Genomic DNA, 26852 nt, shown 5'->3' on the forward strand with positions numbered 1-26852 from the left:
GTGGGACACAGTTTTTCTGTCTAAATATAAGCAATAAAGTATAGGATTTGTAGATTCTCAAACAGCTTATCCTTTTGTCAAGAGATTAACTACTGTGATACTTGCTCAGCCAAATTCAAGATTGCCAGGTGATTAAAGGCTTGGAAAAAGTAGAATTTCCAGGCTGATACAGTACTTGAGTTACAATGTGAGGAAAGTGTGGCCTTCTAGCCTCAACTAAAAATTTTATGTAGCAACCTGTATTTCTGTACTGCATGCTGGATATCAAATGAGGCTGTCATTCTTAGGTGTTCAGGATGCCCTACCTTGGCTCATAAAGGCTTTCATAATGAATCAGTGATTTGATAAGCTGTATTTAGAAATGAATCAGTGACATTTGAGGACGGGGATCCCCAAGGTTTTGTTCCTGGAGGGCCATTTCAAAGAGGCAGGCCTCATTTTAGCCTACATTATGGGAGCCCTTGCTTTAGTCACTGTTGGTATTTAGCCTCCTAATTTTTTTTTTCTTCATCCTCTGGGATGCTCCAACAGTCTCTACAGAAGAGAAGTGCAAGTCATTAAAAAAAATCTTTCCCAATCTTGTTCAACTTACTCTTGCGAGTAGGTAGTTGCTCTGTCTGTCTTAAGATCCACCTGTGCTAAATGGCAGCCTCCTCAGATGAAAGGAGAAAAGTTTGCTCCAAGTAGTTCCTTATATGTGGTAATCTAGGGCTGAACTTCTGGTTGACTTCTGCCTTTATAATAAACCAAGTCAGAGAAATTATTAGATCAGCAGGAACTGAATCTATTGCTTTGACAATAGAACCTTATTCCATGGAAGTAGCTAAAGATAAAATTCTGTGTTGAAGTGTATGGAAAAACTAACCCATGTCTTATAGAGCATTTTAGGAAAGAGGTCAGTATTTTTGAAGAGTAGTGCATCAGCACATGAAGTACTTGAGCAGGGTCCCCTCTATTAATGCTAAATGTCCACTGAAGTAACTAATGCAATCACTCTTTTTGTCAGAAGAAGAATCAACATGTAAAAGCATGACTACTGAAAGGAATTGAAAAATCAGAAAATAGGTTACAGAAGGATAAAGGATAATATACAGTCTCTCCTACTTAATGTATAACTGGAAAAGGTGCTGCTGTGGATTGCATGTCTAACTTGTTTAAAAAAAAAAAAAAAAAGGAAGAAATATGAAGCCAGAGAGAAGTTGTTATGCATGGTGCTCAGGTTAATGGCAAGCTTCTTACCTTGCACTCCTTTTTCTCTTGGGGGGGGGGGAAGATGCTTAAAAAACCACAGTGGTTATAGTATTCAAGTGCTCAATAAGTAGTACCTGTGGTCTGTGCATTACAACGTAACTAAATAACTGGTATATTGCTAACTTACTTATTTCAGTTCTTTTCCTTTATCTACTCAGTGCTACCATCATTCCTTATATGATGCTGCAATAACTTTTTTTTCAGGTACAGAAGCACTTACAAAGTCTTAACTGAAGATGCATATTTAGTGTTGCCTTTCTAAGCATCAACAGTAAAATTCAAAGTGTGTGTTTGTAGTACCTTGCTGCTTCAGGGCTGTTTATTTGAGATGGATAAAAGCAGTCAAGGTTAGAGTCCAGTTGTTGACAGTTACTATTGTATATTTTACTTTGAACTTGTAGTCAGTTCTGAAAATCCTCAATGTCTGCACTGCAGCAGAGTGATACAGGCCTCTCAAAAGCTGGTTTAGTGAAAGATGATTAAGGCAGGTATATTTCCCTGTGCACATCATGGCAAGTAAAGCTGACTTTTTCCTTGTAATGTTCAGCTCGTACCAAAGGACGTTGCCCCAAGCAAGCATAATTGTAAAACACTTGGTGCTATAGTTACAATCCTTAAGGTGATGTTTATTTTAAACAAATTAGTAGAGTACAGCAATTTCCAACTGCTGTGAAGAGCTAGAAATTCAGCACAATAATTGATTTGTTACTATTGTTAAAATACTTCTCCTGCATTATAGTGTTTGGCTGCTGGGAGATGGATCTAAGTAAAGGAGCAGAGCGGCTGAAGTAGGACAATTTGAGAGAACACAATTATGTGTTTTATAATTGCCAGCAGAAACTGAGAAACATCCGTGGATTTTTGTGCTGCATAGGTGCATAAAGTGGGTAATACAACCCAGTCCTGGTTTTATTTCTTAGAGCTTGGCATTTGTAGGCAAGCTACTACAGGGATGATGAGCCTGTGACATGAGCAGTCTCTGTGTGGCACATGTGCCACAAATGAAATGCAGCAAATGGAGCAGGAGAAGAGTATTGGAGCTGCACTTCGGGAAGGGTCAGGGCTTGTAGCATGTCTGAAATAGGTTGGCCCCTACAGTCTTCACTAGCTGGGTCTCAATTTTAGCAGATCCCTCCGAAGCCTTTCATAATAGTCTCTTGTAAATAAACATTATGTTGCTATTGGGAAATATGCAGGTGCTGCCTAAGAGCCATTGTATTGTAGATAAGTTGGTTGGTGGCTGCCATTTCGGAGATGGTTAAGGCTTACAACTATTCCCAGAGATCGGAACTACTCCAGTTATTTGTTCTGTCTTGGGAATTGATAAATAAATATATTTATATATAAAATACACATAATATGAAATAAATATAATTTATCACTTATACAACGTATAGAAATAAATGTATTTACGTAAAATATTATATATGTTGTTATAATATATAATATTAATATATTCCTGAGGTAAGTGGGGAAGTGGGTGATCTGGAAGAAGCACAAGCAAAAGGGGACAACAGGGAAGGCCTTCCTGAGAAAGTAGGACAGTCTGCTAGTTACTCTAGATATCTATACCCCAAGTCAGAGCCTAGGAAACAAGCAGGAAGAATTGGAAGTTCTCAGAGTCATGGGCCTATGATGCAACTGGAATCACAGACTTAATGGGATAGTTTGCATGACTGGGAATTTTTTTGAAATGAGAACATGTTACAGACCATTACCCTGACAAATCTGACGCAAACGCTTCACAAGAGCCCAGTGCTGTGTATAAGCATAGGTTAAGACATTACAAGCTAAAATCCAGGCGTAGAGGATTATGGGGCTAGAACAGGGTTTTTCAAGCTTTTTGAGTCAGTGTACCCCCGGCAGCTGGATGCCGAGCAGAGCGCGGCGGGGGGGCATGCAGCCAAATACGGAGCGGCGGCAGCCACCATGTGCAACCTTCCCCTGCCCAGCCTCCTGCGTCCAGCTGGGCAGATGGGACAGTGCGTGGCAGCACTCCATCCCACCCGTGTGTACCCCCTAGGGCTTGCTTGAGTACCGCGGGGGTGTGCATACCCCCGGTTGACAACCCCTGTGCTAGAACATTTGGGACGTGAATATAGCCAGGCATGTGGGCCCAAACTCATGCCGTTAATTTGGACCAGCTTCTTTTGAGTTCTTAATAGTACCATAGCAACAAAGTTTGGCTCGTGGGGCAAAGCCCGCAGCAGCAGTCCATCCTCACCCCATGCGCAGATCCGGAGGGCACACTCCCCCGCCCCCCCCACCCCACCCCCAATGCTTGCCTGGGAGTGAACACGTCACGCACCACCTTCCCCCATCCCCACATTCCCCCAAACAAGCCACTTGAGCAGGGGTGGGCAATTATTTTGGGCGGAAGGCCGCTTACCCAGTTTTGGCAAGCTGTCGAGGGCTGCATGGGTTCCCCTGCCCCTTGACAGGTGCCCTGCCCCCTGGTCACCATCTTGGGACCAATGTCTCAGGGCCAGCACCAGTGGAGCCCAAAGCAGGGCGCAGGCTGGCAGGGGTCTGTAGAGCTGGGTTGGGCTGCACCAGCAGGGAGAAGGGGGAGCTGGCCTGGTTCCATAGAGCCCCTGCCAGCTGGGACCCTGTACTCCTGCTGCCCTGCTCTGGGCCCCAGGCACCTGCTCACTCCCAGTGCCCCACCAGCCTCACGGTACAGGCTGGGGGCAGCGTGCAGCAGGGAACGAGCTGGTGCTGAATGTGGGGAAAAGCGGCCCCACACCCGCCCTGTGGCCAGCGCTCCCTGCCACAGCTGCTCACAACCTGCGCAGGGCTGTCCTGAGCAGACACAGGCAGACCCATGCGGATTGCGGGCAGCTGCAGCGTGGGATGCCGCCCACAGGGCGAATGAGGGGCCACTTTTCCTGCGCTCAGCACCAGCTTGTAACCCACCCCAACTGCCAGCTTGGGCCCCGCGCTGGCTCCAGGTTCACCTGTTGGTGCTGCACTGTGGCAACAGCAGCTGTGGGCCCCCCCACTTGCCATTCCGGGCAGTGTTTGCCACTGCCGCCTCTGGGCTGCCCAGCGTATGAGCTTCCTCTGGGTCCTACTGCCCCCGATTCCTGTCATTTTTTACAGGAACTAAAGACAGATAAATTATTAACTTTCTAAATTTTTTTAGGGGCCCTGCGGGCCAGATAGAATAGCCTCGTGGGCTCGATCTGGCCTGCGTGCCATATTTTGCCCACCCCTGCACTTGAGGCTCTGTCCCATGCCCCACCCCAGCTGGGCAGTGCCTTTTGGTGCCCCTTTGCTTCCCTGCCTGGGTGGTCTCCCCGCTTGCCCCACTCTTTGCTACAGAACTGGTTCTTAGCTGTTTTTTTCACCTATGTTACTGGAAATCTCTAATTTGGCATCATTTAAACTAATTTTAAAGAGCAAAATATTTTTAAGAGGTACTTGTGTAAAATACTGTGAGCAGACTGGCAAAATTGTAGACCATGCTGGGTATGAATATGAGGATAATTATATAATGTTTGTTACAATTTGAATAAAAGAGTATGGATATATTTTTAAATCATTTTTTTTTTTCTTTTTCTCTTTTATAGGAATTTATTTTATCAGAAGATTACAACAAGATGAGCCCAGTAAAAAGTTACCAGGGTAAGAAATATAATTTGTATGTGTTAGTAGTAAATCTAAAGCTTCCTAAGTCATATTTGTTTATAATATTATCAGTCTCTTATACTTTTTAAAGGGAGACACTGTCCTTTTCTGTCATCATTGATTTTACTTAATGAAAATCCTTGGTTTTGGCATTGAATCAATAATATAGTATAGGCTGAGAGTTGTAAGTTTTGGGTTTTTTTAAACAAACTGACTTGTGCATCAGAAATGTCAAAAAAAGAAAAATGGGGTTTTCTGAGCTATTGGACTGTTTATGATATCTAATGAAGCTAAGGGAGCAGAGTTTCTTCAGCAATATTAGTCTTAAAAGAAAATTCTAAAATGTTTCTGTTACATCTCAGAGTAAGGATCTTATTCAACAATCAAGAAATAAAAGTCCATACCTTTCTGTAATTCCTTCAATTGTCAACTAGTGTACTATTTTAAAAGATCTAGCTGTCCTTGCAACTGTTTGTTTGACCACAAAGGTATATTACAACAATACATGACATAGTCATAATTTGATAGTGCACTTCTGCTGTATTCTTTATTCTGGTCTCTATTCTTCTGACCTACAGATTACAGGGGACATACTGTGTTTCTGATTAGAGTTCAAAAGATGAATGAGAATTATTTCGATATTCTGTGCTTTGAAAAGTTCAAAAGAAAATAATTTACCCTTCAAGAATTTCTTTGAGCCTTCAAGAGTATCTAATAAACTGACCCTAAAGCTTTCTCTTGATCTTTTAAGAAAGTAGATTAAATACTTTTTGCTTTTTTTTAAGTCTTTTTAGATCTTTGACTAACTTTGTCAGATAAGATTATTTTTCTTTGTTTTAAACATCCCCAGGTTTTAAAAAAACAAGTCCTCTGCCAAAATAAAATCAAAAGATAAAATATTTTTGCATATCTGAAATTAGATAGCAGATCAGTTCAATTTAGAAATCTGTAGCTTGTGATTTAATTTTTCTGCCATGGTTCTGATCCATTTGAACAAGCTACATTAATATACTGTAGTTGTCTGCTTTGCCTGCAGTGAAGCATTTTGGAAAAGCAAGCTTACATGCACTCCTCAGTAGCTCTAGGACCAAAGCCTGGAAGAGGTTCATTTGGAGTGGAGAGATGAAGAGTGAGCTGAAGTTTTCCTCGTCCTTCTACTTAACATCTCACAAGAGTAATGACTTACATACCAGTGTAATCAGATTTCTATCTGTTGCTGAGTTTGTGCTCCATGCAGTATGATACAATCAAACTAGCATGAACAATATGCTCTCATTTCCTTCCCACCACTTGCAGAGGTCAACCATGTTCTGTAACTCACTGAAATGACGGATGAAGATATGCACCTCTGAGCCATTTGGTTCCTGAATTCTTCAAGTGCAGGAAGTCTTAGTTTAAAAAAACAAACAAACAAACAAAAAACCTCAGTGGATTGTGGATAGTACCAGTTCCACTTTCATGGTTACAAGATGGAGGTTTGGAGATCCCAAAATGGAGGATGACTGGCTTGGCCTTGGTATTGCAAAAAAAGGGCTGAGGGTTATGATAGTGTGTGAGTGAGTCCCAAATGTAGTAGCACTGAGGCAGTGGAGGAAAGGGCAGTGATATAATGGAATATATTAATAGGAGTATCATGCAAGTCACAGAATACAAGTTCCACTGTGTTCAGCACTAAGGTCTCACTTGGAGTGCTGGGTTAAGTGTTGGGCACCACATTTTAAGGAAGTTGTGGGTAACTGGGAGGATTTAAACATTTAAAATAGTGATCAGGAAGACATGGCATGTAAGGAAAGATTAAAGGAGTTGGGATGACTTATTTTAGAGAAGAGAAAACTGAGAAGGTATATACTGTATTTAGTCAAGTAGAAGATGGTCCTGATTTATAAGATGACCCCCCCCAATAATTATATTGGAGGAAAAAATATTTTTTTTTAACCTTTTCCAGGTATAGGATCTAATTATTAGAGTTGTGCCTTGATTTTTGTCTCCCTTAAACTCTTACGGTAGGAAAATTAAATCTGGGGGGGGGTCAGGTAGCCCCTTTTGCTCTCTGCTTCCCTCTACCTTTTTCCCCAGGCAGCCTCTTCCCCCTGTCCTTACTGTCTAACCCTGTTTTGCCTGAGCGCGTAGAAGTGAGGAGCAAATTTGAAAACAATAAGCTTGAAATTAAACATGGCTATAGCAATGTACGTATTGCACCCATGCACTTGGCTTATCCAGAATTGATGTATGCTACCTTTTTTCTGATACTGTTCAAGTTCATAGATTTCATGGACATTAGGGCTGGAAGGGACCTCAGAAGGTAGAGTCCAGCCCCCTGACCGAGGGGCAGGAAGTCAGCTGGTGTCATAGGATCCCAACAAGATAAGCATCCAAATTTCTCTTAAAGGCGTTCGATGTGTGCATGAACCACCTCTGGTGGCAGGCTATTCCAGACCTTGGGGGCTCGGACAGTGAAGAAATTCTTCCTTGTGTCCAGCCTGAAACGGTCTTGCAGGAGTTTATAACTGTTTGACCTTGTCATCCCTTGGGGCGCTCTGGTGAACAATCGTTCCCCCAGATCCTGATGAACACCCCTGATAAACTTAGAGGTGGCCATCAGATCACCCCTGAGCCTGCGCTTTTCCAAGCTAAAGAGACTTATAGCTCTCAGCATGTCGTTGTAAGGTCTGTTTTCCTGACCTCTGATCATGCACGTGGCTCTTCTCTGGACTCTCTTAAGCTTCTCCACATCCTTTTTCGATTGTGGAGCCCAAAACTGGACGCAGTACGCCAGTTGCAGCCTCACCAAGGCCGAGTACAATGGGAGAATGACGTCCCAGGATTTGCTTGAGAAGCATCTGTGGATGCAAGCCAGTATTTTGCTCGCTTTACTAACCGCAGCATCACATTGAAGGCTCATGTTCATCTTGTGGTCAATCATGACCCCCAAATCCCTTCCATCCGTAGTGCTAACCAGCGTAGCACTGCCAAGGCTATAAGGATGCTGCAGATTTTTGCTCCCAAGGTAGAGAACCTTGCATCTTTCGGTGTTAAATACCATCAGGTTCTCATCCGCTCATTTCCTGAGCCTGTCAAAGTCAACCTGGATCGCCTTCCTGTCCTCAGGTGTGGGTGCTTTACCCCAGAGTTGGGTATCATCAGCGAACTTGGCCAGTCCGCTTCTGACTCCAATGTCCACATCATTGAAGGTGTTGAACAATATAGGTCCAAGGACAGAGCCTTGGGGGACCCCACTGGTCACAGGGCACCGTGACAATTGACTTCCATCAACCACCACCCTCTGGGTCTGACCATGGAGCCAGTTCCCCAGCCAGCAGATCGTGGTGGACCCGAGGCCGCAGTTGGCCAGTTTTACCAAGAGGTGATCATGGGATACCAGATCGAAGACTTTGATGTCATATACCTTGACTTCAAAAATCTCATCTCCCTTGTCCAGGTGATAGGTCACGTGGTCATAAAAAGAGATAGGATTGGTCAGGCAAAACCTACCCACAACAAACCCATGCTGGCTATCCCTGAGGATGTTGCCGTCGGCCGGTCTGTTAAGAATGGCCTCTTTGATAATCTTTTCTAAGACCTTTTGTCAGGATAGAGGTCAGGCTGATGGGCCTGTAGTTAGCCGGATCCACTTTCCTCCCTTTCTTGAAGATAGGCACCACATTGGCCTTCTTCCAATCTACAGAAACTTCACCAGAGCACCAGGAGTCTCAAAGATCCGTGCCAAGGGCTGGGTTATGATGCTAGCCAGCTCCTTGAATACCCTGGGGTATAAATTGTCTGGGCTGCCTGACTCGAAGGTGTCCAGCCTCTCAAGGTGTTCCTTTGCGAGGTCAACATTGATGGAGGGCAGGGAATCTCCTTCACCCAGGACTCCGTCCCATAATGGGCAGGGGCATCCCATGGGACTGATGAAAGACCGACGCAAAGTACCCATTTAATAGGTTGGGTTTTTCCTGGGCGTTGGTCATCAGTTGTCCTATCTAGTTTGGCAGGGGTCCAGTGTTGCCCTTGCTTTTCCTCCAGCTCCCCACATACCTAAAAAAAAGGACTTTTTATTGTCCTTGATACTTGTAGCTAGTTGGAGTTCAGTCTCAGCCTTGGCTTCCCTGGTTCACTCCCTGCAGGACCAGACCAGTGCGGAATATTCCTTCTTGGATGTGGATCCCATCCTCCATCCTTTTGTAGGCCTTTCTTTTTTAGCCACAGGAGGTCCACTAGTTCCCTGGAGAGCCAAGGGGGCTGCTGTGCCCTTTTGCTGCCTTTCCTCCGAGATGGAATAGCATTAGCTTTTGCTTTGAGGATCGTTCCCTTTAAGGAGCAATCAACTCTTCCTGGACTCCCCTCCCTTTGGTGTTGTGGTCCCTTAGGGCCTCACCGACAAGCCTCCTGAGCTTGTCAAAGCTAGCTTTCCTGAAGTCTAGGACTTCCGTATTGCTGACTGACTTGCCAGCTTTACGGCGGATGGTGAAGGTGATCAGCTCATGGTCACCATCACCCAGCTTCCTGTTGATCATTAGGTCACTGATTAGGTCATCCCCAGTTGCCAGTACCAGGTTGAGCAGCGCTTTACCTCTCATTGGCCCATAGACCTCTTGTGTTTTTGTACAGGTACTCCATAAATCAGGGAAAGGCAAAATACAGCCTGTGGGCCAGATCCGGCCTGCCAGGCCATTCTATCCAGCCTGCAGAGCCCCTAAATAATTTGGAAAATGTATATTTATCTGCTTCTGACTGCCTGTCAAGGATGACAGGAGCCAGGGGCAGTAGGTCTCTGGGCAAGCCAGCAGGACTCAGTAGCAAAATCAGCCCTGCCCTGCTCCCACCCCTCCCCCCAACTGGAAGCCTCTGCCTGCTGCAGCTTTCACTGCTTCCCCTGCACACTGCTGGCTGCTCCAACACCACTTGGCCCTCAGCTGCATCACCAGACTGCGGGAGCATGTACCCCGGGGCCAGGAGCTGGAGGGGGAGAGCGTGCATGAGTGCAATGAGGGAGGGAGGGGGAGAGCATGCATGTTCATAGGGCAAGTCCCACACGCAAACCCCACCATACATGTGCCCCCCCTTGCACTGCCATACATGCAGGCCCTTACACCCCCTTCATATACCCCAGCCAGTCTCCCCCACAAACCCCATACGCCTCCACCCCACATCCACACACCAACAGCCCCCCACTAACGTAAACCCACCCCTCTATTCCTCCCACCCTCCCCCCCACAATATACAAGAGTAAGACTTAATTTTAAGCTATTGTGCAATCATCTCTATGTACAATACACAAATGCATGTAAATTGCAACAAAAATATTTTTAGAAATCAAATTAATGAATGTTGTAGATGTTTGATTTTTAAAATATGGTATTCTGGTTTTTGGTATTTTTTCTGGTTCTAAGATGGTAAAACCCCTAGGTGAAAGGAGTATTTCTGGGGGCAAAGGGAGGGCCTTCTGATGGCAAAGATCAAGGGTTAGGAGGCAGGACTTCTGATCACAAGATGGTGACCAGGGGGCCGGTCACCTGTCAAGGGGTGAGGCTATCTATGCGGCCCTCAACAGCTTGCCTAAACTTGGTAAGTGCTCCTCCACCCAAAATAATGCCCACCCTTGCCATATATGCACTTTTAAGTAGCACTTTAGCACCATCTTTTATATGTAGTACAATCTATTTTGGGGGGGCCGTGTGAGAGTAAAAACAAAATCCACATAATCTTCATCGTCCTCTTCCTTCTAGTCATCCTTGTCGCTCACCCCCTCTTGGCCACTATCATTGTCCTCTTCTTCATCATTGATGTGTATCTTCTCTGGGATCTAGTTTCTGAATAATCTGTGCCAGTCTTTTCCATGCATCCTCTGCCATCTTCTCCACGTCTTCTTTCATCTTCCTGTAGTACACCTGCAACTCACTTGCTCCCATTCTGACACCAGTCCTCAACTGGAAAGTTTGTGTCTGTAGATAAGCAGGTTCCGCGTCCTCCACAGGGCATTCTTAAAGTGGGAGATGAATTGGTTAAAGCTGAAAGTTGGGGCCCCTTGCTGCTTAGTTAGGTGTCCAAACAGCACTGCCTCTCTGGTCAGGGTCTTGACCCCTTTTGCCATCATGAGGAGTATGAATGTTGTCCTCCACACTTCCTTGCTGTATGAGCAGTTCCAGAGCTGATTAAAATATTTCCTCCTTCCACCAACAGGTTTGCCTGGGGTGTTTGATGGGTTTCTCTGCCCCTTTCTGTGTCTTGGCACCTGCACGTGGAATGCTCAGTGGGCTACCTGCCAGTTCAAGTCCCTTTTGTTTCTTCTACAGGCCCTTGTAAAGTTTAAAAAAACTAAACAAAAAAAACCCCAAACATTCCCACACAGCCTGGCAGCTGTCACCAGGTAGTGTGTCCACAGGCAACACTGTCCCTTGCCCTAACCACCTCCTGCGTTTTACAGTACTTACTCAGGCTCACTAGATTCTCATTCAGCTTGTATTTCTGGAAGTTATCCAAGACCCTGTAGAACCCTAGTTGCTCCAAGGTCCATGGCTGCAATTTGGGCAGCATGTACATCCCCAGTATTGCAGCAGGTGCCCTGCAAAGTATTTTATGAAGCCAACCATTTTGGATTCTGGTCAAGCTGCCAGTTTGCAAATCTGGCTAGTACTTGGCCCAGGGGAACAACAAGAATCATAGAATTATAGAAAATTAGGATTGGAAGGGACCTCAGGAGGTCGTCTAGTCCAACCCCCTGTTCAAAACATGACCATCCCCAGTAAGATCTTTCTAGGTAGGGCTCTGTTGAACTGGGCCTTAAAGACTCCAAAAGATGGACATTGCAGCACCTCTCTAGGTAACTTGTCCCAGTGCCTCACCACCCTTCTAGTGGTAGAGTTTTTCCTAATATCCAACCTAAACCTCCTCTGCTGCAACTTTAGAGCATTTTTCCTTGTTCTGCGCTCTGTCACCACTTAAAACAGTCTAGCTCCATCCTCTTTTGAGCCCCCTTTCAGGTAGTTGAAGGCTGCTATCAAATCCCCCTCCCCCCCCCCCCGATCTTCTCTTTTACAGACTAAATAAGCCCAGTTCCCTCAGCGTTTCCTCAGAAGTCATGTGACCCAGCCCCCAAACCATTTTTGTTGCCCTCCACTGGTCTCTTTCCAACTTGTCTACATCCCTTTCTATAGTGGGGGACCCAAAACTGGATGCAGTACTCCAGATGTGGACTCACCAGTGCAGAATAGAGCAGAATAATTGCTTCCCTTGATCTGCTGGCAACACTCCTACTAATGCAGCCCAGTATACTGTTAGGCTTCTTGGCAACAAGGGTGCACTGCTGACTCCTATCCATCTTATTGTCCACTGTAACTCAAGGTCCTTTTCTGCAGAGCTGCTGCTTAGCCAGTCAGTCCCCAGGTTGTAGCGGTGCATGGGATTCTTCCATGCTAAGTGTAGGACTTTGCATTTGTCCTTGTTGAAGCTAATGAGATTTCTTTTGGTCCAATTCTCAAATTTGTCTAGGTCACTCTGAATCTCCTAGCCCCCCCTCCAGTGTATTTACTACACCCCCCACCCCAGCTTAGTGTCACCTGCAAACTTGCTGAGGGTGCAATCCATCCCATCTTCCAGATAGTTAATGAAGATATTGAAGAAAACAGGCCCCACGACGGACCCTTGGGGCATTCCACTTGATACCAGTTGCCAGCTGAGCCATTGATTACTACCCATTGAGCCTGACAATCTAGCTTGCTTTCTATCCACCTTACAGGCCATTCATCCAACCCATAACTCTTCAGCTTGCTTGCAGGAGTGCTGTGGGAGATGGTATCAAAACCCTTGCTAAAGTCAAGGTATATTCTGTCCACTGCTTTCCCTACCTCCACAGAGCCAGTCATCACATCACAGAAGGGAGTCAGGTTGGTCAGGCATGACTTGCTCTTGGTGAATCCACCCTGACCATTCCTAATCACCTCCTCCAAGTGCTTAGAAATGGATTCTTTGAGGACCTGCTTCATGATTTCTTGGGGGACTGAGGTGAGGCTGACTGGTCTGTAGTTCCATGAATCCTCTTCTTCCCTTCCTTAAAGAGGGGCAAAATATTTGCCCTCTTCCAATTGTCTGGGACATAACCTCCAATCACCACTAGTTTTCAGAGATAATGACCTGCAGCTCTGCAATCACATCAGCTAACTCCCTCAGCACCCTTGTATGCATTACATCCAGTCCCCCGGATCTGTACATGTCCAGCTTTTCTAAATAGTCCTTAACTTGTTCTTTCACCATCGAGGGCTACTCATCTTCTCCCCAAACTGTGCTGCCCAGTGCAGTAGTCTGGGACCTGACCTTGCTTGTGAAGACTGAGGTGAAAAAGGCATTGAGCACTTCAGCCTCTTCCTCATTATCTGTCAGTAGGTTGCCTCCCCTATTCAATAAGGGACCCACACTTTCCCTGACCTTCCTTTTGTTGCTGACATACTTTCATAGATTGTAGTAACTCTAGATTCATACTTGTAGAAACCCTTCTTCTTACCCTTCACACCCCTTGCTAGCTGCAACTCCAATTATACGTTGGCCTTCCTGACTTCATTCTTGCTTGTCTGAGCAATATTCTTATACGCCTCCCAAGTTGTTTGTCCAAGCTTCCACTTCTTGTAAGCTTCCTCTTTGTGTTAAATCTCACCAAAGAGTTCTCTGTTAAGCCAAGCTGGTCTCTTGCCACATTGTGCAGGAAGACTAGCAACTGCGATTGTTTGTTCTTGCACCCTCAGTAAGGTTTCTTTAAAATACAACTAGCTCTTGTGGACTCCTTTTCTCCTCAAACCAGCCTTCCTGGGGATCCTGCTTATCAGTTCCCTGAAGGAGTCAGCCTGCTTTTCTGAAGTCAGGATCCTGAGTTCAGTCATCTCATGCTCACTACTGCCCAACTTACCATACACTTGTACATCTGCCACCAGTTCTTCCCTGTTTGTGAGCAGTAAGTCAAGAAGAGCTTCTAGTTAGTCTCTCCAACATTTGCACGAGGAAGTTGTCTCCAGTGCTCTCCAAAAACTTCCTGGATTGCCTGCACCCTGCTGTATTTCCCTCCCAGCAGATGTGATTGAAGTCCCCCATGAGCACCAGGGCCTGTGATCTGGAAACTTCTGTTAATTGTCTGAAGAAAGCTTCACTTACCCTGTTGTCCTGGTCTGCCTGTCTATAGCATACACCCACCACAACATCACTCTTGTTGCTCTCCTCTCTAACCCAGAGACTTTCAACAGGCCTATTTCCAGTTTCATACTGGAGCTCTGAGCAATCATACTATTTTTTACATACAGTACAACTCCTCCTCCTTTCTCCCATGCCTGTCCTTCCTGAACAGTTTGTACCCACCCATGACTGCTCCAGTCATGAGAGCTATCCCACCAAGTCTGTTATTCCAATCACATCATAGTTCCTTGATTTGTGTGACAACTTCCAATTCTTCCTGCTTGTTCCCCAGGCTCTGTGCATTTGTGTACAAGTACCTGAGGTGACTAGCCATTTGCCCTACTTCCTCAGGAAGAATGAGGCCTCCCCTGCTGCCCCCTTCTGCTTCTGCTTCCTCCAGGTCTCCCACTTCCCTCAGGGCTTTGTTCTCCATCCCCTGGCAAACCTGATTTAAAGCCTTCTTCACTAGGTTAGTGAGTCTGTCTGCAAAGATCCTATTCCCTGTGTCAGGTGGATCCCATCTCTTCCTAGTAGTTTCTGGCATACCTTGGCTCCTGGTCTGTTTGGTCTTGTACAGCATGGTCCTTGCAACCTTCTCCCATTTGGAGCTCCAAAAGAACAATCTGGAGTCCCAATCCCAAGCTGCCTGCTGGCTCAGGCTCTACAACTTGTGGTTTATGTACCCATGGTGCCTCCTCTAGATCCAGGCTTACCTCCTGCTGGCTTGCTGGAAGAAGACTCCCACTCCCTCATTTACGCTCTGGTTCCAGTATCGGGCTCTGAGGGTCCTCCACCCTGCATAGCACTATCTGAACTTCTGCTGGATCTTTTTGACATCCAGGACATTCACTTGCATTCACATTCATTTTACACTCTTCTACTTTTTTGGGCTCCCCCTGTCCCATGTCCATCTTCACTGTTAGGAGGCAGTGGTCTGAGAAGCAGAAAGCCATGGGTTCAGTTTTCACTAATGTCCACCCATCGCAGAGGGGGACAAAGTCTACATGCGACTTCCTGCCCCACAGGGTCCACCCGGGTGAAGTTTTCCCAGGGCCCTTGGTCTCCCTTGCCTTCATCCATCCATTTCAGCAGGGTAGCCATCCCAGTTTCCCTATTGTGGTCCAGCTCAGATGACATGAAGTGGCCATGCAGCCAATGTGTTTCAAACAAAGCATAGTTTTTGAAGCTGAACAAGCCACGTTTGACCTCAAGTTTTTCACCAGCCTGTGGAGGTTCTTTGGGGAGACCAGCTCCCTTATCTGGATGGTGTGGGTGTGTGCGTGTGGGGGGACTTCAGGCCTCTCGTGTCTCTCTCTCTTTCATATGACATTTTAGGATTACAACATTCATAGATGCTAAGGCCGGAAGGGACAGATCATTGAGTCTGGCCCCCCTGCCTGGGCAGGAAAGAGTGCTGGAGTCAGTTGACCCCAACCGGATGCTTATCCAGTCTCCTCTTGAAGACCCCCAAGGTAGGGGAGAGCACCACCTCCCTTGGAAGCCCATTACAAAGCTTGGCTGCTCTTACCATGAAGTTTTTCCTGATACCTAGCCTAAATCTGCTGTCTGTCGGTTTGTGACCATTGTTCCTTGTTACCCCAAGAGGCGCCCTGGTGAATAGAGCATCTCCAATTCTTTGCTGCATCCCCCTAATGAATTTGTAGGCAGCCATAAGATCACCTCTCAGCCTTCTCTTGCAGGTTGAAGAGGTCCAGGTCCCTTAGTCTCTCCTTATATGACTTGGCCTGTAAACCCTTAACTACATGAGTGGCCCTTCTCTGGACCTTCTCAGGGCTATTCACATACTTCTTAAAGTATGGCACCCAAAACGGGACACTGTACTCCAACTACGGTCTGACCAGTGCCGCATAGAGGGGAAGTATTACCTCCTTGGTTCTATTTGTCATGCATCTGCTGATGCATGATGAAGTGCAGTTAGCTTTGCTGATGATTTCGTCACACTGACGATTCGTGTTCATCTTGGAGTCCACTAGATCCCTTTCCACTTCTGTGCTGCTGAGAGGGTCACTTCCCAGCCAACAAGTGTGTTGGATATTTTTATGCCCTAGGTGCAGCACTCTGCACTTGTCCTTGTTTTACTGCATCCTATTGTGTACTGCCCACTTTTCCAACCTGTCCAGCAATCGTTTCCAATCTGCCTGCAATTGTTCCCTACCCTCCGGAGTGTGCACTTCACACAATTTAGTGTCATCTACAAAGTACACTTCACGCCTGCATCCAAGTCACTGATATAGAGTACAGGTCCAAGGACCAAGCCCTGCAGGACCCCACTACCCACATTCTTCCAGGTTGATACCAACTCGTCTACTACCACTCTCTGGGTGCAACCCCCAAGCCGATTTGCCACCTGCCAGACTGTGTAAACATCTAAGTCACAGCCTCTTAATTTATTTATGAGAATAGAATGAGATACCACGTATGAATATTCATAGATTAATATCTAACTTTGATAACCATTCGACTGCTTCAGGGGTAGCTGCATGGATTGGGGGGTTTTGTTTTTTTTTGGTTTTTTTTAGATCGCCATTACAAGATCTAATTAGGCAATGTTTACAATATCTTGCACCAATCTGAAAAAATCGCACCACAATTGCACCCCAGACTGATTTTCCATTTATGGAGTAGGTGTCTGCATTTTTCCCTGAAGTGTCTGGATGTGATTCAGAGAAGACAAAATCTTTTTTGGTAGGTCAAATCCTGGCTGGGGAATTGTAGGGTTGCTGACAATGTATTTCTGTGGCAAGGTGGTATTTGCCCAAGCTTCCCTTCATTGTTCTTCGGTGCTCTTGTTATCATCATAGAGCTTCTTGGCATATTTCCAGAATGGTTTTCTAGATTTGAGCCTATCCAGGTGTGGCATAGCGATGTCCTTGTTGATTGGGAGGTTTGGGTTACTGATGGGCCTTATGGTATTCCCTCACGCATGCGGCATTACAGCAGAGCTGTGGTGGATCAGTGGTTGCTAGGACTGGAAGCCATGGCAATGGCGTACTTTTTAGCATTCCTGATATAATCTGCATAGCTGCATTTAACTGTGTATTAGCAATCTTTGTGTACACGCTTTTGTTCCAGACTGGGGAGCAATATTTTCTGCAGAGAAAACAAGTGATAGAGTGTTCGAAGCATGGTTGCATTTGCTCCCCATGTCGTTCCGGCCAGTTTATGCACAAAGTGAACTCGTGCTTTCGTTGTTTTAGCGACATTTCTGTAGATGCTCACAAAAGGTGAGACTCCAATCGAGAGGTATACCAAGGTATTTTGGGAACTTCTCATGCTTAACCTCTTCTCCACAGTAAGTGATGGTGAGTCTTTGGTTGGCATGGACATTATTTAGATGATAAGATGTGATGACAGTTTTCCTCAGATTTGGGCGATGTCTCCCACACAAGAAATATTTTTTCACAAGGCCTCTCTTGTGCTTCAGGGTTTCTCAGCAGCCCTGGTCTGGCTCTGGGTTCCCCAGGAGTTTCTTCTGTCCCTTCTGGGTTTCCATTTCTGAACTGGAGTTTTCTCTGACACCTGGGGTTCTGGGCTTCCCTCCAGCTCCCCTTTTTGGGGATCAAACTCCTTCCTTTCCCTCTTAACCTCCCCATCATTTCTTGCAAGTTCCTACAACCATCTGCTTTAGGGTGCACTTGCTTTCCAGGGAGGAAGTTAGGTTCTCCTTTCCAGGGGGTCCCCTCCTTTTTTTCTCCCCTTTCATGTGCTTCTCTGCCCCCTTTTTGTGTGTGTGTGTGGGGGGGGGGGGAGTGTCTGTGGCCTCTACTTCTGTTTTTTTGCCTTGCTTGTGAAGAAGTTGGGACAGTCTCTTTAAAGACATGCCCCTCTTTCCCACACAGATTGCGGAGTCAGTTCTCTTACAGTCCTTGCTTTCATGATCTTTTTCTTTGCAAATGGCACAAATTTTATTTGGGCATTGTGACACCAAATGCCCCTGCTCTCACCACACTTGTGGCAGAGCTTAGGCTGCTCCTGGTAGAAGATATAGCCCCTATGGGGGCTCAGGGAGATCACTGGGAGGATGTGCTATATCTCACCTGGATTCCCAGGTACATGTTCCAGCATTGCTCTGGCCTTCCAGGCTCCAGTCCACACACCTAACTTGTCTTGAACTTCCTCCACTTTTCCTACTTTCTCAGTGTCTTTTAAGCCAAAAACTTATGTCCTTTACTTTTACTTGACCAGAGTACATCTGGATTGTAATCAGTCTCTTTTCTTGCATCTCCTCTGGCAAATTGAAAAACATGCAGTTGGGGATTTCCCTCAGCCATCTGAAGCTGATATCAGAAATCTGATCTGTTCTTTGAATCCCTAAAGCTCAGTTCCCACTCTGCCCCACCCAGCATTCAAATGCAAATTTAAAGATTTACCTTCAGCAGGTCCTATATGATCTGAACTAAGAAACTTCTCCCCATCAGTAACTTTTATGAGTACGAATAAATTTATAGGTTGTGAAGGGCAAGAAGGGACCTTGCAAGATCATTGGGTCCAGCTGCCCTGCACTAGGTAGGAAAGACATCTGGGGTCAGGTGACCCCAGCAAGGTGACCGTCCAGTCTCCTCTTGAAGATTTCCAGGGTAGGTAATTGCACCACCTCTGGAGGGAGCTTATTCCACAGTCTGGACACCCTAACTATGAAGTTTTTCTTAGCGTTAAGCCTAAAACAGTCTTCCAGGAGTTTGTAGCCATTACTCTTGGTTTTCCCCAAGGGTGTCCTGGTGAACAGTTGTTCAGAGCCCTTGATGTACTCTCCTGATATAGTGGTAAGCTGCTACCAAGTCCCCTCTTAGCCTTCTCTTTTTTAGGCTAAAGAGACCCAAGGCCCTCAGCCTTTCCTCATATGGCTTGCCTTGCAAGTCTCTAATCATACGGGTTGCTCTTCTCTGGACTCTCTCAAGCTTTTCCACATCCTTGTTGAAGTGTAGCACCCCAGAACTGGATGCGGTACTCCAGCTGCGGTCTCACCCATGCCGAGTAAAGCAAAAGAATCGTTTCCTTAGTTTTACATGAGATGCATTGGTTGATGCATGCCATAGTATTGTTTGCCCTGCTGGCTACAGCATTGTCTTGACAGCTCATGTTCCTACTATGGTCTAGTATTACCCCTAGGTTCTCTTCAGTCATTGTGCTAGTCAGTTTGGTGCCACCCAGCCTGTAAGTATGTTGGGGATTGTTCATCCCCAGATGGATCACTTTACATCTCACAATGTTGAACTTCATCTGGTTCTGATCTGCCCAACTTGCTAGCCTGTCTAGCCTGTATATGCAGCCTATTTTCAAGCATGACCACTTACCCCCATAACTTGGTGTCATTCACAACCTTGGCCAGTGAGATTCTTCCCCCTCGCATCCAAATCATTGATAAAGATGTTGAAAGGCACTGGACCAAGCACTGACCCCTGAGGGACACGACTGGCCATTTCTCACCAGGGTGATACAGATCTATTCATTAGAACTCTCTGGGTCCTTCCCTGCAGCCAGCTTCCTACCCACCTAACTGTTCAGCAGTTAAGCCTGCAGTCCTCCAATTTTCCTGTGAGAACATCATGGGTTACCAAATCAAAGGTCTTCTGGAGGTCTAGGTATACAATATCATCCTCCTGTCTTTTATCCAAGTGGTGAGTTACGTGGTCGTAAAAGGAGATGAGTTTGGTAAGACTGGACCTGCCTGTGACAAAGCCATGCTGGCTGTCATTCAGAATCCTACCTTCTGCAAGTGTATTGCACATAGACTCCTTGATTTAATTTTTCCAGGATTTTCACTGGGATAGAAGTTAGGCTAATTGGCTTATAGTTGCCTGGGTCCTTTCTCCTCCCCTTCTTGAGCATGGATACAACATTGACCCTCTTCAGGGACCTCCCCCAAGCACTGTGAGTTTTGCCATAGGTCCCACAGTGACTTCAGCCAGCAACTTCAGCACTTTCAGATGAAGTTCATCCAGTGTTGCTGACTTATAAATGTCTAACTTTTCTAACTGATTGTGCACCAGCTCAATGTCAACAGTAGGAAAGTGGAAGTAGGAAATGTCTTGTGTTCACCAAGCATCTCACCTGTAGGCCTCTTCTCCTGCCTCTATCTTGTCTTTTGGGCTCCTGACCTGGAGTCCAGTGACACCCTTGTGCTCACTGGAGGAGTTTCAAGGTTCTATATCCAAACTGATAAGCAGGGATTCTGGTTTTCTCTAATTTAAAAAAAAAATCCCCACTTTTCAGATTTAAAAAAGTAACCCAAAATCCACACTTTTCAGTAATTAAAATGAAACACTAATATATAGAGATATAGGTATAGGTATATATAGTGGTGTTTCATTTCAATCATGGGAAAATGTGGATTTGGGATTACTTTTTTATCTAAAAATTGAGGGGCTTTTTATTAATCAGAGAAAACCAGGATCCCTGCTGATAACAGATGCAACTTTTATTAGTGAATGTTAAGGGAATTTACAAAGTTGAAGGGGTAGAAGGAAATTAAAGAGACTTGGACAAGGGTGGCTACATAGCATGGGTTAGAAGAAGAAAAGGAAAGAATCTCTGCCTTTTTGGCTAAAATCAAAATTGGTGAGTAATTTTGCTCTTGAATATTCCAGATATGATAAAACTGTCAGAAATGCTTGATCTCTTTCTAGTGTGTCAGCTTTCACATAGACAAATGCAAGAAGCCTGCATAGCGTGACACGTCTCAAAGTCCCAGTACTATATTAACCGCTAGGCTCTGTATTAAGGACTATGGCACTTACTGCTTTGTTGCAGCTGGGTACAATTCTGTAAGTCCTTTCAAGCAAATTCCTTTTATTTAAGAAGTCAGCTTCAGTATAAGGCTCACAATTAATGGGCTAAAATATGAGTAATAAAGGTTTGAGCTCTGGGTCCTTGTAACTGAAAAGCTTTTGATGATTTTCTGTTTCTGATCTCAATATAGCACACTTTATTCTAAAAACAAAAAAGTTCTCATGCAATGCAACAAAAGTTCTCAGTTGCAATGCAACTTCTTCAACTTAAGACTGTGTACACTATGACTACTTTTTTTGGGGGGTCAGCGTCACCACTGGTAGCACGGGCAAGAGTGCCCGAATGACACAAACTGTCTGTGTCACTATTATGCAGGCCTCCTCAAAACAGGTTTAAACAATAAAGCCTTAGTCTTGATAGACTTCCTGGAAAGTGCTGGTAAGGCTGAAGGGAGTATTTACTACCTTAAGTTCTTACTTTGCAATCACCGTACAAACCGTAGGACATGCAGGGCCCCTACTGGTTTGTGTAGTAACTTACAGGAGTAGTCCCATTGACTTAAATTTCTTGTATTAATAAGCATTTTGGGTGTCCATAAAGATTTGTATGACTGATTTGTTGGGAAGGACTGAATGTTTGCACTTTTGTCTCAGACTTCAATATAATGTTTGTCCGTTTCATTTCTAGCACACCAGAGCAGAGTTATGATGATTCTGTTTGTCCTGGAGATGGAGTGGGTGCTAAGCACAGGGCAAGACAAGCAGTTCACGTGGCATTGCTCGGAGAGCGGGCAGCGACTGGGAGGGTACCGTACCAATGCAGGCGCTTGTGGCCTTCAGTATCCTTTTTGATGCAATGTCATCTTTTTCCTTTTTCTTTAGCACATCTCTCTTTTATTTATTTTTGTAAGCCTCTTGTGCTATATATAATCCAGACCTTGCAAGAGAATGATTATTTAAAAGCCAATTTAAAAACATTAGTCTGTGGGCTCTTTTAGCTTTGTGTGTCTCATGCTTTGAGCGCATCACTTTTTAAACTGATCAGTGACCTATTTAGTGAGAGATACTGGTGAGGTTTTGTTTCAACATCCAGCCTGTTGGATGGACAGGAGCAAACCAAGGTCACAATCAGGCCAGCATACATTGTGCATGTACGGTTAAATTAAATGACTTTGATATCAAGTAATGAGAATGAACCTTCCATCATGGGACAGACCAGTATGCATTTGAAATATGGACTAGCTAAAGGCCACTTGATTCCTAAAGGTCACTCTAATCCAGTGATGTTCAACCTTTTTGCCCAGTGGGCTGGATGTGTGGTGCCTAATCTGGCCATAGGCTGGATCTTGCTGATGGTCCTCATCCAGTGCCCAGGACAGGGGCATTGGGCCCCATCTGACCGCATGGAGGTGTGTTAGCACCTCTGTCTACCAGATAGTGCTTGGGGATCATTAAAGAACAATTAACCCTTAAATGGAATGTGAAATACGAATGCCGACAACTCAGTGTCCTAAAATCAAAGTCTAACTTTATTAGTACAACAAGTATTATCTTAGCAGTTTCTATATTCAGAGAGGGAGAAACATTCAGTACAATAATCTCACCCAATCCCAGATGTTACTTTGCTCAACAGAAAAAACGGCTACTCCAGTTCCTGGAAGCAAAGGGTATGTTGTGGGCTGGGACAGTCCAGACAGGTGTTGAAGGCTGGATTTATGACAACGACTAGCTTTCTTGCTCCCCCTTTTTTATGCTTTTCTTCAGCTTCACTCCTTTGACTCTTTGCTTTCAGATTGGTCTCTCTGAAGTCACCATACTGTCCATCTTTTATCCTGTCAGCATATTCCTTTGTCTAACAGACCCATCATGAGCACGCCTCCTAATTTGGCCTTTTTCCGGTGTCTTTCTTTGGGCATTGTCCATTGGTCTACCTTATCACTTTTCATTAATATATCCAATTCTTTTATCCCTCTGATTCAACTCGTTAGTGCCAAGTTCAGTTAATTGGAGCTGGTAACAATCCATTCCTGTGTTATGTTAAAAGAACTCGGTGATAAAAATAAAAAGATATATTATAATGAGCACCTATCAGCTTTACAAAAACAACTCAAAGCCAGCTAATAAAAAAAATAAAAAGTTAATAAGGACAAAACTTAAGCAATTATTAAATAAGGCTAAATATAAACAATACTATAAGCAGATACAACTTCAAAGCATTAAACATAACAAGCTACCCTACCAGTGGGTCAGGAGCAGTCCATTCCCGATCCAGCCACATGGGGGAAGGGGTTTTGGGGTATTTGGCATGCAGGCCAGAGGCTGAGCACTCCTGCTCTATCCCTTTTATTTTCTTAAATTAATCCCAGTTGCCCAAAATACAAGAAACATTCACTCAGTTTATCACCAATCAAAAAGAGCTCCAGAAACCTGGTATTTTTGAAAGGGTAGAGACCAAGATAACAGCTGACCTGTATCAGTAGTGTGAACAGTATGTCAAAGTGCTTCTGGAGAGTCTGCAGGACAAATGCTGCAGTATATTGCTAGATGAGACCCACAGGACAAACTCCTCTTCTGTCCATGCAGGTAAAATAAGCCACCTGATCTTCAGTGTTTAGCCAAGCAAAATGAGAAGTGTAAAAAGGTACACGGTGAAAGTGGAATTGCATCAGTATTAGTAAATGATGCTGATTTTCAAGTAAATGTCTTGCCTGTCTCTTGGCTGCTAGTCCCTGGGAGTCCAGACACTCTTGGCAAAAGTAGATAACTTGGAAAGCCACTTCTGATAGGACCCCTATATTATGTCAAAGGGTGGCCCTGGTTGAGATTAATATACAGAAAGATGGCAATTATCTTGGTAGAGCTAATAACTCCCTTATCTTGTTAAATCCAGATTTTCTCTAACGTTTCCTTGTGCATGGTCTGGTCACAGTGAAAGCTATCAGCACTAACAGTTGGCTGAATACAGGAGAGAACACTAACATTTATGGGGGTTGGGACCTGTCAAAATGAATTATTCCCTTAATTTGGCTAGAACAAGTCCAAACGCGCTTTGGTTAGAGCACCTGACAGGATGCACCTGTTCAGGCTAACGTTTCCCTAAATATGGGCTCAAACAGCTTTAACAAAACAGCAGTTGCCACGGATGACATGAAGTCGTCTTCCTTCTGGGCATTATTCCATCACTAATGTTGGGAGAGCACCTAGCTAGTAGGGGCAGAGGGAAGTTTATACATGTAATTCAAGCTTAATACAATAATTTGTATTCAAACATTTAGGGACTACTATATAATTGTTCATAAAAATGCAGCATACTCTTCTATAATAACCCCAAAATACAGAACACCTTCCTGGATTTTGCAAAACTTTTCCTCAATGTTTGGCCTTCAGATTTGATGTTGAGACACGACATGTGTTTGTTGGTGATCACTCTGGGCAAGTAACCATTCTCAAATTAGAGCCGCAGTCCTGCAGCCTTGTCACAACGTTCAAGGGACATACAGGTAATGTTTGCTATGAAATGATCTTCTCTGGTTCTTTGTGTTTGCTCAGCGTCACTGTAGTGTGCTGCATATGAGCTGCTGCAATGGTTTCAACTAATGCTTGGTTTGGAGGGGAAAATAGACCAGCTTAAACCATAAGCAAGGCAAAGACTGGTATAAGCAGAAGAGCGGTCAGACTGAAAATGCTGTACACCGGGGTGGGCAAAATATGGCCCGTGGGCCAGATCTGGCCTGTGAGGCCATTCTATCTGGCCTGCGGGGCCCCTAAAAAAAAATGTAGAAAATTAATATTTCTCTCCCCTTGGTTCCTGGAGGGGGGGAAAAAAAAAGACAGGAACCAAGGGCAGTAGGACCCAGGGGAAGCCCGGCTGGGTTCCACAACAGCAGGCCTTGCCCTGCCCCACCCCCCAGCCTGAAGCCCCAGCCCTGGTTTCTGGGCTGGGAGCACTTAGCTACCAGGCAGTGCGGGAAGTTCAGATAAGTGGGGGTGGAGGGACTTGGGGCAAGGAAGGAGCGTAGAGGGAGAAAGTGGCCCCTCCCTGCCCACGCCCGGTGCCCTGCGTTGCAGCTGCTTGCAGCCTGCATGGGGCTGCCTATGCCTGCTCTGGACAGCCCCGTGCAGGCTGCAAGCACCTGCAGCGTGGAGCACTAGGCGTGGGGTGGGGGAAGAGCCACTCCCCCCCCCCCCCCACACACACACACACACACACACACACACACTCTCAGCTTTTCCCTGGGCCCCTTTCCTGCGTGGAGAAAAGCGGCCCCTCACCTGCCCCACGGCCGGTGTCCTCCACTGTAGGCGCTTGCAGCCCGCACAAGGCTGTCTGGAGCAGGCACAGGCAGCCCCAGGCCAGCTGCGAGTGGCTGCAGTGTGAGGCATCGGCCATAGGGTGGGGCTGGGGTTCTTCTCTTCCTCCCCCCCACCATGCTCAGCACCACCTTGTAACCTGGCCCCACTGCCAGGCTGGCAGTGGGGCAGGTTACAAGGTGGTGCTGAGTGCAGAGAAAAGTTGCCCCTCGCCTGCCCCATGGCCAGTGCCCCACGCTGCAGCCCGCATGAGACTGCCTGTGCCTGCTCCAGACAGCCCCGTGTGGGCTGTGAGCAGCTGCAGCAGGGAGCGCCGGCCATGGGGCAGGCGAGGGGCCAGTTTTCCCTATGCTCAGCACCAGCTTCTTCCCTGCTGGTGAGCAAGGGGTTGGAGCTGAGTGCTGCCCCCTGCCTGTACTACGGGGCTGGGGCGCACTGAGTGTGAGCAGGCAGGCAGCCAGTGGGAGCACGGGGACTGTACCAGTGTCCCAGGGCCAGTGCCAGCGGGGCCCAGAGCAGGGTGGCCAGTGTGTGGGATCCCAGCCGGCAGGGCTCTATGGAGCCGGGCCAGCTCCCCACTCCCTGCTGGTACAGCCCAGCCCAGCCCAGCTGCACGGATCCTTGCCAGCCTGTGCCCCACTCTGGGCCCCACCAGTGCTGGCCCTGGGACATTGGTCCCAAGATGGTGACCAGGGGGTGGGGCACCTCTCAAGGAGTGGGGCACCTGTCACAGGGTGGGGCTACCCATGCGGCCCTCAACAGCCTGCCAAAACTGGGTAAGAGGCCCTCCCCCCAAAATAATTGCCCACCCCTGCTGTACACTGTGTACCTAATAGGTGTTAATTAAAATACGGTATCAAAAAGACCTGCAACACTTGAAGCCCTAATTGAGGAATACGCTAACTGCGTAAGGACCCAATCCTGTTAACACATGTGCACACAAGTAGTTTTGTTTATCTGTAGCTCCACCCACAGTCACTGGTACTGCTCAAAATGGGAAATGCTTTACTGTGTTTCTAGCTTGTGCCAACAAGCACATATGAAATTAAAGGCTTCAGTACAGGTCATGTTTTGCTTTGGTGATGGGGTTCTGCCACAAAAGACTTAAACAATAGCCCTGTGAGAGATGAGCCACCACTACACAGCATATGCCTCCAGAGAGGGAAGAGGTGTATGGGTTGTTCTCCCCTCAGCACTTCCTCTTTTTCTTATGACAACATCCCTGGTCTGAACAGCTCTCCCTATTTGCTTACAGCTCCAGTTCAGGCCAGGCAGGCTGCTTTTGTTTTAGATGGAGAGGGGGACCTGCACTTCAACACCCACTGACTTGCTGGATTTGAGGCAGAAATGTTCAGTCCTCATGCTGAGATACTCTGAAGGCACTGCCTCCCACTTTTCCCCAACAGCTTCACTTTGCAAGCTCTAGTTCCAAGGGGTGGATATGGGTCACCCCATCACAACTCCCTGGCTACTTATATAGAGGCTTTTTAATCCAGGGCTTGCTTACTGTTTTTGGGCTCAGTGTGCATAAGCTTTGGAGCTATGGCTGAGTCTGCACCTACAGAAAATCAGCATTAACATTGGAATCTGGTTTCCTTGGCTTTCCAGGGCTGCTGTTTGTGTGCCAGAAGCCTTTCTATTGGGAGTACACTGTTCTGGTTGCACAGAACAGCCCCCTTGGATGTCTGAACAAATCATGTCCTTTCTAAATTTTGAGACTCTCATTTTTGGCTCTATTCTTTTTTTTCCCTT

The 26852-nt window shown here is 46.0% G+C and overlaps 1 protein-coding gene across 1 annotated transcript in view; it reads left to right on the forward strand.

The window, feature by feature from the left end:
* The window catches only part of WDFY2 (WD repeat and FYVE domain containing 2), a 114455-nt gene that overhangs the window by 73914 nt on the left and 13689 nt on the right, over positions 1-26852 (forward strand). Inside the window, exons 4-6 of the mRNA XM_006259868.4 lie at positions 4824-4878; positions 21478-21628; positions 24177-24289. Of these exons, the coding sequence (XP_006259930.1) occupies positions 4824-4878; positions 21478-21628; positions 24177-24289 (319 nt within the window). The remainder of the gene's footprint in view (positions 1-4823; positions 4879-21477; positions 21629-24176; positions 24290-26852) is intronic.

The sequence above is a fragment of the Alligator mississippiensis genome, chromosome 1, assembly GCF_030867095.1.
Source record: "Alligator mississippiensis isolate rAllMis1 chromosome 1, rAllMis1, whole genome shotgun sequence".
In the NCBI taxonomy this organism is placed as follows: Eukaryota; Metazoa; Chordata; order Crocodylia; family Alligatoridae; genus Alligator; species Alligator mississippiensis.